This window comes from Saimiri boliviensis, chromosome 1 (assembly GCF_048565385.1).
Source record: "Saimiri boliviensis isolate mSaiBol1 chromosome 1, mSaiBol1.pri, whole genome shotgun sequence".
NCBI classification, from domain to species: domain Eukaryota; kingdom Metazoa; phylum Chordata; class Mammalia; order Primates; family Cebidae; genus Saimiri; species Saimiri boliviensis.
In genome coordinates this window covers 146736915-146753763 of record NC_133449.1, presented here as the reverse complement: position 1 = coordinate 146753763, position 16849 = coordinate 146736915, and the positions used below count along the sequence as shown (strand labels likewise).

Here is a 16849-nt window from a genome sequence, read left to right as displayed (position 1 = left end):
GCCATTCAGGGACTGACATTGTGACTTTTTGGCAAGTCAGATAACTTCTGACCCTCATTTTTTCATAAGTCAGATGGAAGTAGAAGTGCTTGGCTTACTTCACAAAGTAATGAGGGGATAAATTAAACTGTTGTATCTTGAAAACTAGGTGGTAGTTTGTTGGTAATCTCTGTAGATTAGCTGTTCTTCAGATTGTGTCTTGTACACCACAAATTATTTCTTAACTTGTAAGTCTACTCCACTCACTCAAATTCATTATTCACTGGCACTCCACTTAGAGGCACAGTTAATGTTCTTTCATAGTCTTTGCTATGAATTTGCCTCTTGAAGAGCTTAGCTGTCAGGGTTATTATGAAGAATAACAATTGTCTAAATCCTGTCTGGTTTTTTTTTTGAGACGGAGTTTCACTCTTGTTACCCAGGCTGGAGTGCAATGGTGCGATCTCGGCTCACCGCAACCTCCGCCTCCTGGGTTCAGGCAATTCTCCTGCCTCAGCCTCCTGAGTAGCTGGGATTACAGGCACGCACCACCATGCCCAGCTGATTTTTTTTTTTTTGTATTTTTAGTAGAGATGGGGTTTCACCATGTTGACCAGGATGGTCTCAATCTCTCGACCTCGTGATCCACCTGCCTCGGCCTCCCAAAGTGCTGGGATTACAGGCTTGAGCCACCGCGCCCGGCTCTTGGTTTTTTGTTTTAAAACTGAGTCTCACTCTGTCACGCAGGCTGGAGTGCAATGCCATGATCTTGGCTCATTGCAACCTCCATCTTTGAGGTTGAAGCAATTCTTCTGCCTCAGCCTCCCAAATTGCTGGGATTACAGGTGTTTGCCATCACGCACAGCTAATTACCCTGTCTATTTTTCCAACTTGTTTGTTTTATTTCACATTTAGTCTTCTAAGTGTTTTCAAAATGCTTGGAAATTTAATTCAACCTTCAATTTGTATGTGAAGGAAACTGATACCCTGAGAGAGGGCTTTGTTCAGGGTCTCATAGCTATAGCATAGAAGAGTTAGGACTGGTATCGAAACCTGATCTGTCTTGTTTTCTACACAGGTAAATGGAGGCAGCATCAATCAAATCCCTTTGTTTTCTCTTTCTTCTTTTTCTTATTATTTATGTATTTATTTTTATTTTTAATTTTTTTTTTTTTTGAGACAGAGTCTCACTCTGCTGTCCAGGCTGGAGTGCAGTGGTGCAATCACAGTTCACTGCAGCCTCAGCTTCCCTGGGCTCAGGTGCTCTTCCTACCTCAGCCTCCTGATTAGCGTGTGCCACCATACCCATATTTTCTAACATTGTGAAAATATTGAAATGATACTAAAAAGTAGTAGCTAGGTTATCCATTACTCATGTTTTACAAATGAGGAAGCTGATGGGATAATTTGTGATTGGGTTGTGATAAGGCTGGAATTGGAATTCCACCTTCTAAATCTAGATTCAGCATCCTTTTTAACGGATCTTGCTGATTTTATGTTGGGGCTTGCCGTGACTGTGGCACCATTCTGTGTGTAGTACCCATGAAGGATGACAGGTGCCTAGTTCTGTGTTGACAAGTATTGCCAAGCATATTACTCTGGATTTTTTTGTTTTTAAGGCAAGAGTCTTGCTCTGGCACCCAGGCCGGAGTGCAGTGGTGCGATCTCAGCTCACTGCAACCTCTGCCTCCCGGATTCAAGTGATTCTTGTGCCTCAGCCTCCTGAGTAACTGAGATTACCAGTGTGTACCACCAGGCCTGGCTATACTCTGTTATTTTAAGATGTCACTACTCACATTATAAAGGCAGGGTAAGATTTCATACATTTTTGTTATAGGTGAAGGCACCTTATGGTGCAGTCTGGGGACCCTGCCAAAGTAAGTGGGCTAACTTTCAATGGCTGAAGGCTGTGAGTGGTGTCTCCAGGAACTGGCTATCAGGAGGCCTCTTGCAGCAGTCCTCAGTCTTGCTTATCCATGCACTCATTCTTGTTGGGGGACACAGAGTGGATTCCTCTTGGTCAGGCACACTGACTTGTATTAACCAACTCATGGGTGATACATATAAACCAGATGCCAACTTACAAAGCAAAATAGAACCACTAGAGAGCCACACAGAAGCCAGACTATAGTCAGAAAATTGCTTGATGTGGCTGGGCTTGGTGGCTCACACCTATAATCCCAGCATTTTGGGAGGCCAAGTCAGGCAGATCCCTTGAGGTCAGGAGTCCAAGGCCAACATGGTGAAACCCTAACTGTACTAAAAATATAAAATATTAACCTGGTGTGATGGCACACACCTGTGGTCCCAGCTACTCGGGAAATTGAGGCACGAAAATTGCTTGAACCCAGGAGGTGGAGATTGCGGTGAGCTGAGATCTTGTTACTATACTCCAACCTGGGCGACAGAGTGAGTCTGTCTCAAAAAAAAAAAAAAAAATTGCTTGTAGAATCTGCTCAGGGAATGATTTATACAGAATGTAAATGTCGAAAGATATCAGTCAAGCTGTTTGGCAGCCATAATCTGTCTCCACGAAGGGAATAAACTAAAGGTCTAGAAGGTCAGGAAGTGTGCAATTAAGTGGAAAGAACGTGAATTTTGGAGCCAGATAAATGTCATATTAAAACTTTTTTTTCCTAAAATATGGGCTTTCCCAGGACTAATTTACTTGTAACTTCTGAATTTCTTGAGATGAATTTCTCAGTGTGATGTTTGACATTTACTCACCTGACAGACTGTCCCTTAGCCAGGTGTTGAAAGCCTGGGCCAAGGTGAACAACTTTTGATTCATAGAGTTGGCCTAGAAGCCAAAGCTACAGAAAGTAGTGAGCTCTTCTTCCCAACAGGCTTAGCTGAGATAACAAACTCCTTTCTTGTTTGTTTGAGGCAGTTTCATTCTGGCTGCTTGAGTCATTCATCAAATAGTGATAACACTCCTCTGTGTGATTAAGGCTAAACTTTGCCCTAGATAAGTTGGTGAATAGCACAGATCACAATACTTGTTGTCATGGAGCATGTGGAGTCCAGGACTGCAGAGGGTAAGGAGGGAGCAAAATATATTTAATGCAAAGGTGATAAGTGCAGGGAAGGAGGAGTATTTCTTGGCTTCTAAATCTGTTCCCAGGGAGAAACCCTAGCACTGCTTCCTATTGGTTTTCATAGTTCCCCTTTCCTGTGTTCTTGCCTGGCTTTGGAAATTCTTTGCTACATAAAAGCAATATTAAAGTGATTTTTTTAAAATTGTCTATCACTTTTTTACTGGGTTCTATGTAGAATGTTATTGATATACGTCAGCAGCCTAACTCTAGTATGTATTTGATTAAATCCTTTTATAAAATGCTTTTCTTTTTTTAAAATTTCTTTCTTTTTTGTTTAAAATGCTTTTCTTATTGTTTATTCTCATGGTAGCTATAGCTGCCATTCACTCAGAATCTCAAGAAATGAGTTGGTAAACTTGCTTAGCACCATTTAAAAAGAAAACCAGGTCGGGCACAGTGGCTCATGCCTGTGATCCCAGCACTTTGGGAGGCTAAGGCAGTCGAATCACTAGAGGTCATGAGTTCGAGACCAGCTTGGCCAACATGGTGAAACCCTGTCTACTAAAAATACAAAAATTAGGGCCGGGGGCGGTGGCTCAAGCCTGTAATCCCAGCACTTTGGGAGGCCTAGGTGGGTGGATCATGAGGTCGAGAGATTGAGACCATCCTGGTCAACATGGTGAAACCCCGTCTCTACTAAAAATACAAAAAATTAGCTGGGCATGGTGGCACGTGCCTGTAATCCCAGCTACTCAGGAGGCTGAGGCAGGAGAATTGTTTGAACCCAGGAGGCAGAGGTTGCGGTGAGCCGAGATGGCGCCATTGCACTCCAGCCTGGGTAACAAGAGCGAAACTTCGTCTCAAAAAGAAATACAAAAATTAGCGGGGGGTGATGGTGGGCGCCTGTAATCCCAGCTACTCGAAAGACTGAGGCGGGAGAATCGCTTGAACCCAGGAGGCAGAGGTTGCAGTAAGCCGAGATCTCGCCACTGTACTCCAGCCTGGGCCACAGGGCAAGACTTCATCTCAAAAAAACAAAAAAGAAAGAAATAAAAGAAAACCTGGGTGATGTCAGTGAAAATGGCAGAGTAAGGAACACAGAATTATCTCCATAAAATCAGGGAAACAGCTGGCAGAAATTTGTAAGAATCAACTTTTTCATAATTCTGGAAACTAACCAAATAGCAATCCAGGGAATGATTTTTTTTTTTTTTTTAAAAGATGGAATTTCACTTTTGTTACCCAGGCTGGAGTACAATGGCGCGATCTCGGCTCACTGCAACCTCCGCCTCCTGAGTTCAGGCAATTCTCCTGCCTCAGCCTCCTGAGTAGCTGGGATTACAGGCACGTGCCACCATGCCCAGCTAATTTTTTGTATTTTTAGTAGAGACGGAGTTTCACCGTGTTGACCAGGATGGTCTCGATCTCTTGACCTCGTGATCCACCCGCCTCGGCCTCACAAACTGCTGGGATTACAGGCTTGAGCCACCGCACCTGGCCTCAGGGAATGATTATTAAAGAAAAACAGCTGCATCTCAGTGAGCTCTGTGGCATTCCTTATTCTTGGCCCCTTTTCCAGCTCCTTGGTAGTCTTGAAAACCGACTGCCTGTAATCTTAGTAAAAACCAACAGCCTGGCAGGCACCAGAGGAAGCAAAATGGAATTGGAGCACCTTCAAAGCCTCATTCCCAGAGAATTATCTTTATGTCACCTGTTTGGTGGTTCTTTGGAAAACCCTTCCTGCAAGACTACTCCTGACTCAGAGCAATCCTGAGTGCGAAAACCCTAATTATCTTCCCTGGGGCCTGCCTGAGGTAATGGATATTCAGTGGGACAAACAATAAACTAACCAATAAGAGGGAAAGGAAAATCTAGGAATGAGATCAATTCAGTCATATCTTCAGGCTCCACTTCTAAGTCTAGTTCTCTTGCTCTTACAGCTACGTTACTTATTCAGCTGAAGTCTTGAGCCCATCAAAGTCATCCATAAGCGTTGACATCACCTTCTTGTAAATTCCTATTAATGTTGATATTTTGGCCTCTTCCCATGAATCATGAAAGTTCTCAGGGGCATCAAGGATGTGGGTACAGTGGCTATAATCCCAGCACTTTGGGTGGTTGAGGTGGGTGGAACAGATTGCTTGAGCTCAGGAGTTCAAGACCAACCTGGCCAATATGTTGAAACCTTGTCTGTACAAAAAATACAAAAGTTAGCTGGGCATGGTGGTGCATGCCTGTAGTTCAGCTGCTTAGGAGATTGAGGTGAAAGGTTCCAGTGAGCCAAAATCGTGCCACTGCGCTCCAGCCTAGGTGACAGAGCCAGAACGGTGGATCCTTTCAAAGTTTTCAGTTTACTTTGTCCAGATCCAGTTGAGGAATCACTGGCAGCTATCATCTTAAATTTTAAAAAATTTTTTTAAAAAATTTCCCCCACAGCTAGGAGTCATACTGCAGCAGGAACAGCCACAGGAAACGGATCTCTTGAACACCGAATAAAGGAGGGAGGAGTTTATTCGGCTGGGAGACCAGGAAGTAATTTGTTGAAAACCCAGCTCATCTAACAAAGGAAGGTTCTGCATATATATAGGCTTATACTTTAGATGTTACACGTGAAAGAATCTTAGGTTTATAGCTTTAGATATCACATATGAAAGGGTTCTGGTTTACAGTTTTAGGACTCACATGTGAAAAGGTCTCTGTTTACAGTTTCAGGAATCACATATGAAAGGGTTCCGGTTTACAGTTTTAGACTCACATGTGAAAAGGTCTCTAGTTTGATCTTGTTTTAAGTAAAAATAGTGTCTTCCAGAGAGTTTCCCCAAGGCCAAGCGTGTTATTTTCAGGAAGGAGATTCAGGAGGCGCCAGCTGGCCTGCTCTCTCTTCTATTGAGCTGCACAGTGGATGACAGAGCGGGAGGGAATCCCAGATGCCTGAGTCTCCTTCCTTATCCCCCACTTTGAGACTCTCACCATTTTATAATATTATTGAGAGGTCTCACTTTCATTCTCACTTTCCAGATTTTCTGAAGAAACTGACTGATAATGTTTCATATAATATATTTGTGATGTCATTTTTTGGCTAACTACAGTAGTGATGAATCTCCTAATTATCTGAAGGAACTGGGGGAGTAGACAAGGGTGCAACAAACAAACACGTACTATTATTATAACACTTACGATGAGAGTTTTGAATTCTCCCAAGGATGAGAACCAACCTCCAAATAAGGACTCAGGGTTAATCTGTGCCATATCTGTACAGGTCATGTCTCATACAGTATCCTCCACTGCTTGCCCCTGGTCATCTATGTATAGACAGCAGTTGGTTAGATTGAATTTTCCACAGACTCCTCCTTTGGCTGCTAGTAAATAATCTAGGGCCAGCCAGTTCTGATAAATCACGTTTCTCATTTAAGTTTTTTTGTTGGGCTGAAAGGGACAGAGCTTTGCCTGTCTCATTAGTGAGTATTTTCAAAACAGCCTGCAACCGGATGATCCAGTTGAGCCTGTAAATAGGGGTCTGGTATCCCCATGAGCCATCCTCCCCCGATGTGGCCGGCCCATAATACTTAATAGTTCTCTCCAGTGGCCACTCATTATCTGTCCATTCTCCTATCTTTAGGTTTCTTCCACCTGTCTTAACAGATAATAGGAAGGAAGAGGGCTTAATGATGCCTATGACACAGCTATCTGTCTGTCTCATAGATTACACACCTTATGTTGAGTACCATTATATGAACAGGTTTCCTTCTGTGTCCCTGTACATTTATAAGAACTGTAGGACAAGAGAATGGCAGTAACTTTTACGCCGTACCTGGTGTACATACTGAGGGCATTCTTTAAAGTTAGTTAATGTTCCTACTGTACAAGTCCAAATATTAAGAAGAACAAGTCCCACGATGAATTTCCTCATGCTTTGGCTGTGCATAGACCAGCCGGCTTCCGGGATGTGATTGGAGCAAGGCTTGTTGTCCTTTTTAAGGTGATTGTGCAGTCCTTGCCTTGGTCTAAGTCTCAGCTGTTGCTGGTTTCTTACACGGCTGTGGTGGATTCAGACTGGGATTCCCTCTACCTTCACGGCTGTGGGAGTGGTCAGGATCAGGTCTGAGGTCCTTTCCATTGTGGTTTTAGAGGGGCTGTACTCCCGTCCTTTATCCACACGTGATTACCTAGTGAGAAAGGGTGAACTGGGGAGAAAAAGGCTTATAGCACATTTGTTATTTACTAAGCAATTCTCCCTAGAGCTGATAACTAGCATCCTAACTCAATCTCTCCCCACTCCCGAGGAGTTCCTAGGAGTGCCCAGAGTAGGAGACGGGGCCTATGATATAAGACTTCATAGGGGAATATCCTGTCTTCCTAGAGGGGGTGCATCTAATTTTGAATAACACCAAGGGAAGTGCCTGTACCCACTTTACTCTTGTTTCCTGACATACTAGCTGTTTTTGATGGTCTGGTTCATTTTTTTCTGCTTTTCCGGAACTCTGAGGTCAGTAGGCAGTGTGCAGTTTCCAGGTGATACCTAAGGCCGTTGGTGTTTTCCGGACTAAATCCACCACAGATGCTGGTCTGTTGTCTGATCCAATGTGCAGTGGCAGTCCAAACCTAGGGATAAGATCTCGAAGCAGCACATGGATTACTTCATGGGCCCTTTCAGTCCCACCCAGAGTATGTGCACACCAGGACCAACAAATACTTAGGTCCCCCACACTTGGACATTTCAGTAAAGTCTACCTGGAAATCTTTACATGGAGCTGCTCCATAATCTTGAATGCCAGGGAGAATAGTTGGGACTCTGCCTCACGTTGTGTTGCCAACATGTAATGAACGCATCGCTGTGCCACAGTTTTAGTCAAGGCTGATAAGTGTAAGATGTAAAAATACTGGCCCAGCATCTTTTCAAGTGACTCTTGACCTAAACGAGTGGTCTCATGTATGGCTTGTACAGTTGCTGCACATAGCAGGCCCTGGTATTTGGCAGGCTTACCAATGAGGTCTTTTGGTATTCATTAGAGTCACCACTGTGTGGGGTGCTTTGATATTTAAATTGTTCCCAGACTTGAGGCTAGAAACTTTGATTGCCATTTGTCTTTTCTTTTTCTTTTTCTTTTCTGACAGCATGAAAAGGCTGTGTTAAATCAGCTAGCCCCAAAGCCAGGGCTGATAGAAGTTCTGCTTTTAGCTTCCACCCCTTTTAAAGGCTGTCTTGTCTTCTCCCCTCCCCGCTTTGTCACTTTGTGTAAGGGTTTGGCCAGTACTGCAAAGTTTGGAAATCCAGAATTTACAAAACCCACCGCTCCCAGGAGCTCTCTCATCTGCTTTTAGTCTCAGGTCCTTTAAGTTTACAAATGGCTTGCTTCCTCTCTGCTTCTAGGCTGCATTCTCCCTTCCAGATGGTGAGCCTCAGATATTGCATTTGCTTTTTGGCAAATCTGGGCTTTTCTTTTCGATACTTTATACCCACAGTCCTCCAGATACCGAAGTAAGGCATTTGTTTGTGCACCCGACTGCCCTGGGGTGTCCCAATAGCAGGTTATCAGCATAGGCGGGCAGCATGCAAGCAAGAAACTTCTAGGGGTTTCAGACACATATCCAATCACTTTCCTTCCAGTTTAAAACCATAAGCAAAAAAGCTTTCAAGGTTAGTTACAGAGAGAGCTACCTTCAAAAGTGCCGATCTGGCATCCGTGGGTGATCAGGCCACACTTCCACCCAAAATGGGGTGGGCTACTTTCCCAGGTTCAATCTTACCAAATTCAGTGGTCCAGACTTACCCAAATACTCCTTCCTCCTCGGTGTTCAGCCATTGGGTGGATCCACACTGCAGGGCCTCCCTGCTCCCCTCGGGCGAGGCTTTTCCACCGGGCAAATACCTGCCTGGGAGTACTCTCAGGATGCGTCACCCCAGCGAGCAGGAGTCCCCCTGAAGGGATGCTCCACAGGGCTAGGCAAACCACCTAAGAGACTTTTTCCCCACTGTCTGCTCTTCGAGACTTGCTTCCCGGCCACCGTACCAAAAATGTAGCAGGAGCGGCCCTGGGAAACGGATTTCTTGAACACCAAATAAAGGAGGGAGGAGTTTATTCAGCTGGGAAACCAGGCAGTAATTTGTTGAAAACCCAGCTCATCTAACAAAGGAAGGTTCTGCCTTTCTATAGGCTTATACTTTAGATGGTACCTGTGGAAGAATCTTAGGTTTATAGCTTTAGGTATCACATATGAAAGCGTTCTGGTTTACAGTTTTAGGACTCACATGTGAAAAGGTCTCTGTTTATAGTTTCAGGAATCACATATGAAAGGATTCTGGTTTACAGTTTTAGGACTCACATGTGAAAAGGTCTCTGGTTTGATCTTGTTTTAAGTAAAAATAGTGTCTTCCAGAGAGTTTCCCCAAGGCCAAGCGTGTTATTTTCAGAAAGGAGATTCAGGAGGCGCCAGCTGGCCTGCTCTCTCTTCTATTGAGCTACACAGTGGATGACAGAAGGGGAGGGAATCCCAGATGCCTGGGTCTCCTTCCTCAATACAACAAAATATTTCTTTTTTTTTTTTGAGATTGAGTTTCACTCTTGTTGCCCAGGCTGGAGTGCAATGGTGTGATCTCAGCTCACCACAACCTCTGCCTGCCACTTTCAAGCGATTCGCCTGCTTCCGCCTCCTCACCTCCCAAGTAGCTGGGATTATAGGCATGTGCCACCATGCCCAGCTCATTTTGTGTATTTTTTAGTAGAGATGGGGTTTCTCCATGTTGGTCAGACTGGTCTCGATCTCCCGACCTCAGGTGATCCACTCACTTTGGCCTTCCAGAGTACTGGGATTACAAGGCATGAGCTACCATGCCCTGCCAAAATTTTTCTTTTCTTTTCTTTTTTTTTTTTTTTCCATTTGTAAGACAGGATCTCACTCGGTTGCCCAGGCTGGAATACAGTGGTGTGATCATGGCTCACTGCGGCCTGAGCTCCGCAGGCGCAGGTGATCCTGCCTCAGCCACGGAAGTAGCTGGGACTAAAGGCACAAGCCACCACATCCAGCTGTTTTTTTCTGTTTTTTTTAGAGATGGGGTTTCATTAAAGTACTGAAGTGACAGGCGTGAGCCACTGTCCCCAGCCTTATTTCTTAAATGATAAAATAAAGTTGGGCTGCAGAATAGATATTATGTTAACAGACATGAAAATAACAATCACCTTCAGAGCTCTTGGTTTATTGAGTGCATTGTCAATGAGCAGTAATATGTTTAAAGGAATCCTTTTTTCTGAATAGTAGTTCTCAACAGTGAGACCCATTCTCAAAAACAAACAGCAAAAAAGAACTTACATGGTATGTCTCTGACCACAGTAGAATAAAATTAGTTATCAGCAACAGAAAGAAATTTGGGGAATTCACAGATATGTGGAAGTTAAATAACACACTTCTAAATAATCAAAAGAAGAACAAGCAAAACCCAACAGAGACAGGCAGAAGGAAATAATGAACATCTCAGTAGAAACAGAAAAAGCATTTAACAAAATCTAAAACCTTTTTATGTTGAGTAAAAGCACTCAACAAACTAGAAATAGAAGGGAACTTAACCCTATAAAGGGCATCAGTGGGGAACCTGCAGCTAACATAATAAAAGGTCAAAGACCGAAAGTTTTTTTTTTTTTTTTTTTTTTTTTTTTTTTTTTTTTTAAGTTTTATCCCTAAGATGAGAAACAAGGCAAAAAAGTCCGTTTTTGCCGCTTCCACTCAACATTATACTAGAGGTGCTAGCCAGGGCTTTTAGGCAAGAAAAAAGACATAAAACACATTCAGATTGAAAGGGAAGAATTAAAACTATTGTTAAATGACATTATTTTGTATTTGTCATCAAGTTGTGAAAGAAGCCAGATGCAAAAGGCCACATATATTACACACTGCATATGAAATATCCAGAATAGGCAAATCCATGAGACAGAAAGTAGATTAGTGATTCCCAAGGGCCGGGGGAGAGGAGGAGAGGGAAATGACTGCTTATGGATACAGGGTTCCTTTTATGTGTAACAAAAATGTTTTGGAACCAGATAATGATTATGCTTATGATTGCATAACCTAAAACCACTGAATTGTACGCTTTTAAATTGTGGATTTTATAGTATTATTAATTATATCTCAATTTCCAAAAAAGAAAAGTAACTTGATTGCTATTTCTTATTTTGGTTTATTGACATTTCTGTTTTCAAAAGGGCAAAAAAAAAATCTGTGTATTGAGTTGGACACTGGGTAGTGTTTCTTTTGTTCTAGTTAGCCTTCAGTCATCTTTTTTTTTTTTTTTTTTAGTAGAAATTCCTAATTCATCAATAAATTGCAGCCAAACTACTAGAAATAAAAATTTTTCTGTGTAAGTATTCCCCAACAATGTTTCTGGGTAATAATCAGTATTTTATTTAGTGTCATAATTATTAAAATTATAGTAGGTCACCTGTCAGTTAAATTTAGTAATTTTTAGCGAGGTGGTATGTTTTAAAGTTTGGAATGCTCTTTTATTAAAAAAAAAAAAATTTTCCCCTGAGACAATCTCATTCTGTCGCCCAGGCTGGAGTGCAATGACGTCATTTCAGCTCCTTGCAACCTCCACCTCCTGGGTTCAAGCAGTTCTCCTGCCTCATCCTCCTGAGTGGCTGGGATTACAGGTGTGTGCCACCATCCCTGGCTAATTTTTGTATTTTTAGTAGAGATGGGGTTTCACAGTGTTGGCCAGGCTGATCTTGAACTCCTGACCTCATGATCCACCCACCTTGGCCTCCCACAGTGCTGGAATTACAGGGATGAGCCACTGAACCCAGCCTTAAAAACATGTTTTTAAAATAGAGATGGTGTCTCGCAATGTTGTCTAGGCCGGTCTCAAACTTCTGGCCTCAAGCGTCCTCCTGCCTTGGGCTCCCAAAGTGCTGGGATTACAGTTGTGAGCCACAACAAAATTTTTTTTTTCTCATTTTATTATTTTTTTGAAAATGGAGTCTCACTCTGCCACCCAAGCTGGAGTGCAGTGGCATAGTCATAGCTCACTCACTGTGGCCTCAAACCCCCAGGCTCAAACGATCCTCCTGCCTCAGCCTCCTGAGTTTTTTGGATGTTGTTGCTGTTGTTGAGACAGGATCTCACTCTGTCAACCAGGCTGGAGTATAGGCGCCATCATGACTCACTGCAGCCTCAGTCTCCCAGGCCTAAGCAATCCTCCCACCTTGGCCTCCCAAGTAGCTGAAACTATAGGTACGCGCCACCATGTCTGGCTGTGCTGTGTATTTTTTGTAGAGATGGGGTTTCACCATGTTACTTAGGCTGGTCAAACTTCTGGGCTCAGGTAATTCACCCACCTTGGCCTCCCAAAGTGCTAGGATTACAGACAATGAGCCACTGCACTTGGCCGTGTGTGTGTGTGTGTGTGTGTATCTAGATGCTGCCTCAGGAACTCTTTCGGTTTTTAATATAAAGTTTCATTGATTTGGCTTGGTGCGGTGGCTCACGCCTGTGATCCCAGCACTTTGGGAGGCTGAGGCACGTGGATCATTTGAGGTCAGGAGTTGGAGACCAGCTTGGCTAACAGGGTAAGACTCCGTCTCTACTAAATATAAAGTTTCATTAATTCTGTGACACAAGTGGCCTCAAACTCCTTGGCTCAAGCTGGAGTGTGATTTGTTATTCCAGGAGTTAGGGAAACTAAGGTACTGCAGTGGGTATTTTAAACTCAGCCAGCCAAGATAGATTTGGATTGTTAGATTTGGCCCCAGCTCTTCTCATCATCCTAAGTTATTTTTTGGAGTCAAATTATGTTTTTTTATCTTAAACTAGCATTATTTAAATTTTAAAAGAAAAATACTGTCCTAAAATGAAAGATGAAAAAATCACAGAATCCAGACCATGTACTGTATTCCAGAATACCTTTGTTCTAGGTGGCTGCAATAGCAAAATCACATGAGGCCATATTTGGGCAACAAGGCCCTTTTTCTTCTTGTTCACTCTCCTTTTTCAGTTACCCAGTACCAGCATACAGATTGCTGAGTTGTGTCCTTTAAAGATATTGACAATATGACCAGATGCCAGTGAAATAGAATTAGCTTTTAACAGAAGGATCAAGCTCCTATGTGGGCTAATGTAGCAGTGGTTGAGTGGTAAAAGATAATATCCAAGAAGCCAGTCTCCCCTTATCTGCTATTCCTGTTCAACTTTCTTTTTTTTTTTTGAGACGGAGTTTCGCTCTTGTTACCCAGGCTGGAGTGCAATGGCACGATCTCGGCTCACCGCAACCTCCGCCTCCTGGGTTCAGGCAATTCTCCTGCCTCAGCCTCCTGAGTAGCTGGGATTACAGGCATGCACCACCATGCCCAGCTAATTTTTTGTATTTTTAGTAGAGACAGGGCTTCACCATGTTGACCAGGATGGTCTCGATCTCCTGACCTCGTGATCCACCTGCCTCGGCCTCCCAAAGTGCTGGGATTACAGGCTTGAGCCACCGCGCCCGGCTGCTGTTCAACTTTCAAAGGTACCATTTAATGGCCTGGAGATGGGTTGAAGTGATAGGATTTACTTCAAATCACTATTGATTGTTTTTGTGATGATAGTTCATTGTACTGTAATTCTATTGTCTTCTTCTGTACATAGGTTGAGAGCACGATTGGATGCTTACTTTCAGGTGAGCAGGACCCAGCCTGACATGCCAGCTACCAGTTACAATTCAGGGACTAGGAATCCTATGTCTGAAGACTTGGAGATATCCAGTAGTTCTGATTCTGACAGTGACAGCTCTACAGAGTATGGAGAGGTTGTTGACCAGACAGAGGAATCTGGAGCTGTCATTTCAGAAGGTCAGTATTTTATCCAGGTTTGGATTCAGAAGTCTAACAGGCATGAAGCTTAAACTTCAGAAGGCTAGAAGCTCTAGATTTGTGCTTTAACACTTTCCCTTTTCTCCCCTAAATGTTGTAGATTCCTGTTTTATAGTATAGAGCGGGTGTCCCCAAATTGCGGCCCCCTGAGGCCATTTATCTGGCCCCCTGCCGCACTTCAGGAAGGGGCACCTCTTTCATTGGTGGTCAGTGAGAGGAGTACAGTACACTGTCCCTCCAACGGTCTGAGGGACAGTGAACTGGCCCCCTTTGTAAAAAGTTTGGGGACGCCTGGTATAGAGCCTTCACTGGCCATAATATAGAGAGGATTTGATCTGACTTACAGTTCAGTGTAATTTGTGACCCAGTGAGTCAGTCACTTTGTAATGGCATTTTATATTCTCTTTTGCTTTTTTAGACACCTGAGAAAATAGATTGCTTTTTTTTTTTTCTTTAATTTTTTGACAAGGTCTGGCTCTGTTGCCCAGTGACAACTACAGTGCAATGACAACAATCTCAGCTTACTGCAGCCTCTTCCTTTATGCTCAGGCCATCCTTCCACCTCAGCCTCCCAAGTAGCTGGGACTAAGGCACACGTAACCACACTGGCTAATTTTTTAACTTTTCTGTAGAGACAGGGTTTTTCCTTGTTGCCCCAGCTGGTCATAAACTCCTGAGCTCAAGAGATCCACCTGCCTCAGCTTTCCAAAGTGCTGGGATTACAGACAGGAGCCACTGCACCCGGACTAGGTTCTTTTTTCTTTTTTTTTTTTTTTTGAGACGGAGTTTCGCTCTTGTTACCCAGGCTGGAGTGCAATGGCGCCATCTCGGCTCACCGCAACCTCCGCCTCCTGGGTTCAGGCAATTCTCCTGCTTCAGCCTCCTGAGTAGCTGGGATTACAGGCACGTGCTACCATGCCCAGCTAATTTTTTTTTTTGTATTTATAGTAGAGACGGTGTTTCACCATGTTGACCAGGATGGTCTCGATCTCTCGACCTCGTGATCCACCCGCCTCGACCTCCCAAAGTGCTGGGATTACAAGGTTGAGCCACCGTGCCCGGCCTAGATTCTTTATTTAAGAGAAGTTTTGTTAATTCAGCCCCCTGTCTAGGCTGACACTTTCGAGTCCTAGTATTTTAGGTGTTATGCAAGTGGAACTTTAACAGTCGTAGGCAGAGACTCCCTAAAGTAGATGTCCTGCTTACATTAAAAACTTTCTAAGCCAGGCGCGGTGGCTCAAGCCTGTAATCCCAGCACTTTGGGAGGCCGAGGCGGGTGGATCACGAGGTCGAGAGATCGAGACCATCCTAGTCAACAAGGTGAAACCCCATCTCTACTAAAAATACAAAAAGTTAGCTGGGCACGGTGGTGCGTGCCTGTAATCCCAGCTACTTAGGAGGCTGAGGCAGGAGAATTGCCTGAACCCAGGAGGCGGAGGTTGCGGTGAGCCGAGATCGCATTGCACTCCAGCCTGGGTAACAAGAGCGAAACTCCGTCTCAAAAAAAAAAACAACTTTCTAATCCCCAGAGGGTACTCTTTCAGTATATTTTCCCACTGAAAGAATATTCTTGGATTATGAATTGAAATATAATAAATATATATTTGTATTTATATAATTTTCCAAAACCTCATTTGTCATTATTGTAAGTTGTTAGAACCTCAACTCATTACTCCAAAAACTAGTAAATAAGAATATATTAATATTTTGACTTCCTGTATAAAATGTATTTAGGACAACCAGAGAGTTGATGAAGTGTATTTTTGTTGTTGTTGTTTTTTATTTATTTTTTTGAGACAGGGTTTCACTCTGTCCCCCAGGTTGGGAGTGCAGTGGCATGATCACAGCTCACTGCAGCCTTGACCTCCCATGCTGAAGCGATCCTCTCACCTCAGCCGACTGACTAGCTAGGACTATATGTACATGCCACCATACCTGGCTAATTTTTTGTAGGGATAGGTTCTCCCTATGTTGCCCAGGCTTGAAAGTTTTCTTAAGTAAAAAATTTCAGCTGATTGCAGCAGAAGCAATAGAAAAGTCATCATTTTGTGACTCCTAATTAAATGATATATCTAGGCACAGATCATCAGTGGATCCTAAAACCAGTAGGTTGCAGTATTGATGGGATTCTTTTTAATACAGGGACCAGGATGATACCACCTGAACCTACTGGTCAATCTTAGCATCTCAAAAAAATAGGTCAAGACCATATGTGCCTCTTAATGTGCTGTAATCTGAAATACTCATGCCACTTAGGAAGTACTGTAGTATATATACACACAGCAGCCCCCCACCCCCACTGCCAAAAAAAAGCCCTGAATCTACTCAAGACTCTTTACTTTTTTTTTTTTTTTTTTTTTGAGACGGAGTTTAGCTCTTGCTACCAAGGCTGGAGTGCAATGGCGCGATCTTGGCTCACTGCAGCCTCCGCCTCCTGAGTTCAGGCAATTCTCCTGCCTCAGCCTCCTGAGTAGCTGGGACTACAGGCACACGCCACCATGCCCAGCTAATTTTTTTTTTTTTTTTTTTTTGTATTTTTAGTAGAGACGGGGTTTCACCATGTTGACCAGGATGGTGTCAATTTCTTGACCTTGTGATCCACCCGCCTCGGCCTCCCAAAGTGCTGGCATTACAGGCTTGAGCCACCGCGCCCGGCCCCTAAAGACTCTTTTCTAATAACATGTTTGCATAGTCTGTAGAAAAAGGGGTGGAGGAACAAGGTAAATAATGCCTCGGAGATGTCGTCAATCATTTACATTAAAAGTGTAGAATGTTTTACAAATGGAACGTCTTTCTAGATCTAAATGTATATGGAAATTTAACATATTGTAAAGGGAATATCTCAAATCAGTGGGGACAGTTTTTAATGTTTTATATAACAGTAAACCAGCATAGTATGTGATTCCACTTACATAAAATGTCCAGAAAGGGCAAAAAAAAAACCCTATTCAGGAGGCTGAGACAAGATTAGTGGTTGTCTGGGGCTACAGGTGCAAG

At 43.3% G+C, this 16849-nt stretch overlaps 1 protein-coding gene across 2 annotated transcripts in view; it reads left to right on the top strand.

Moving 5' to 3' along the window:
* Window positions 1-16849, top strand: part of RFWD3 (ring finger and WD repeat domain 3) — a 59374-nt gene that overhangs the window by 6192 nt on the left and 36333 nt on the right. For both annotated transcript variants that reach the window (XM_074406320.1, XM_010350632.2), the window contains exon 3: window positions 13629-13831. In XM_074406320.1, coding sequence (XP_074262421.1) covers window positions 13629-13831 — 203 coding nt within the window. The remainder of the gene's footprint in view (window positions 1-13628; window positions 13832-16849) is intronic.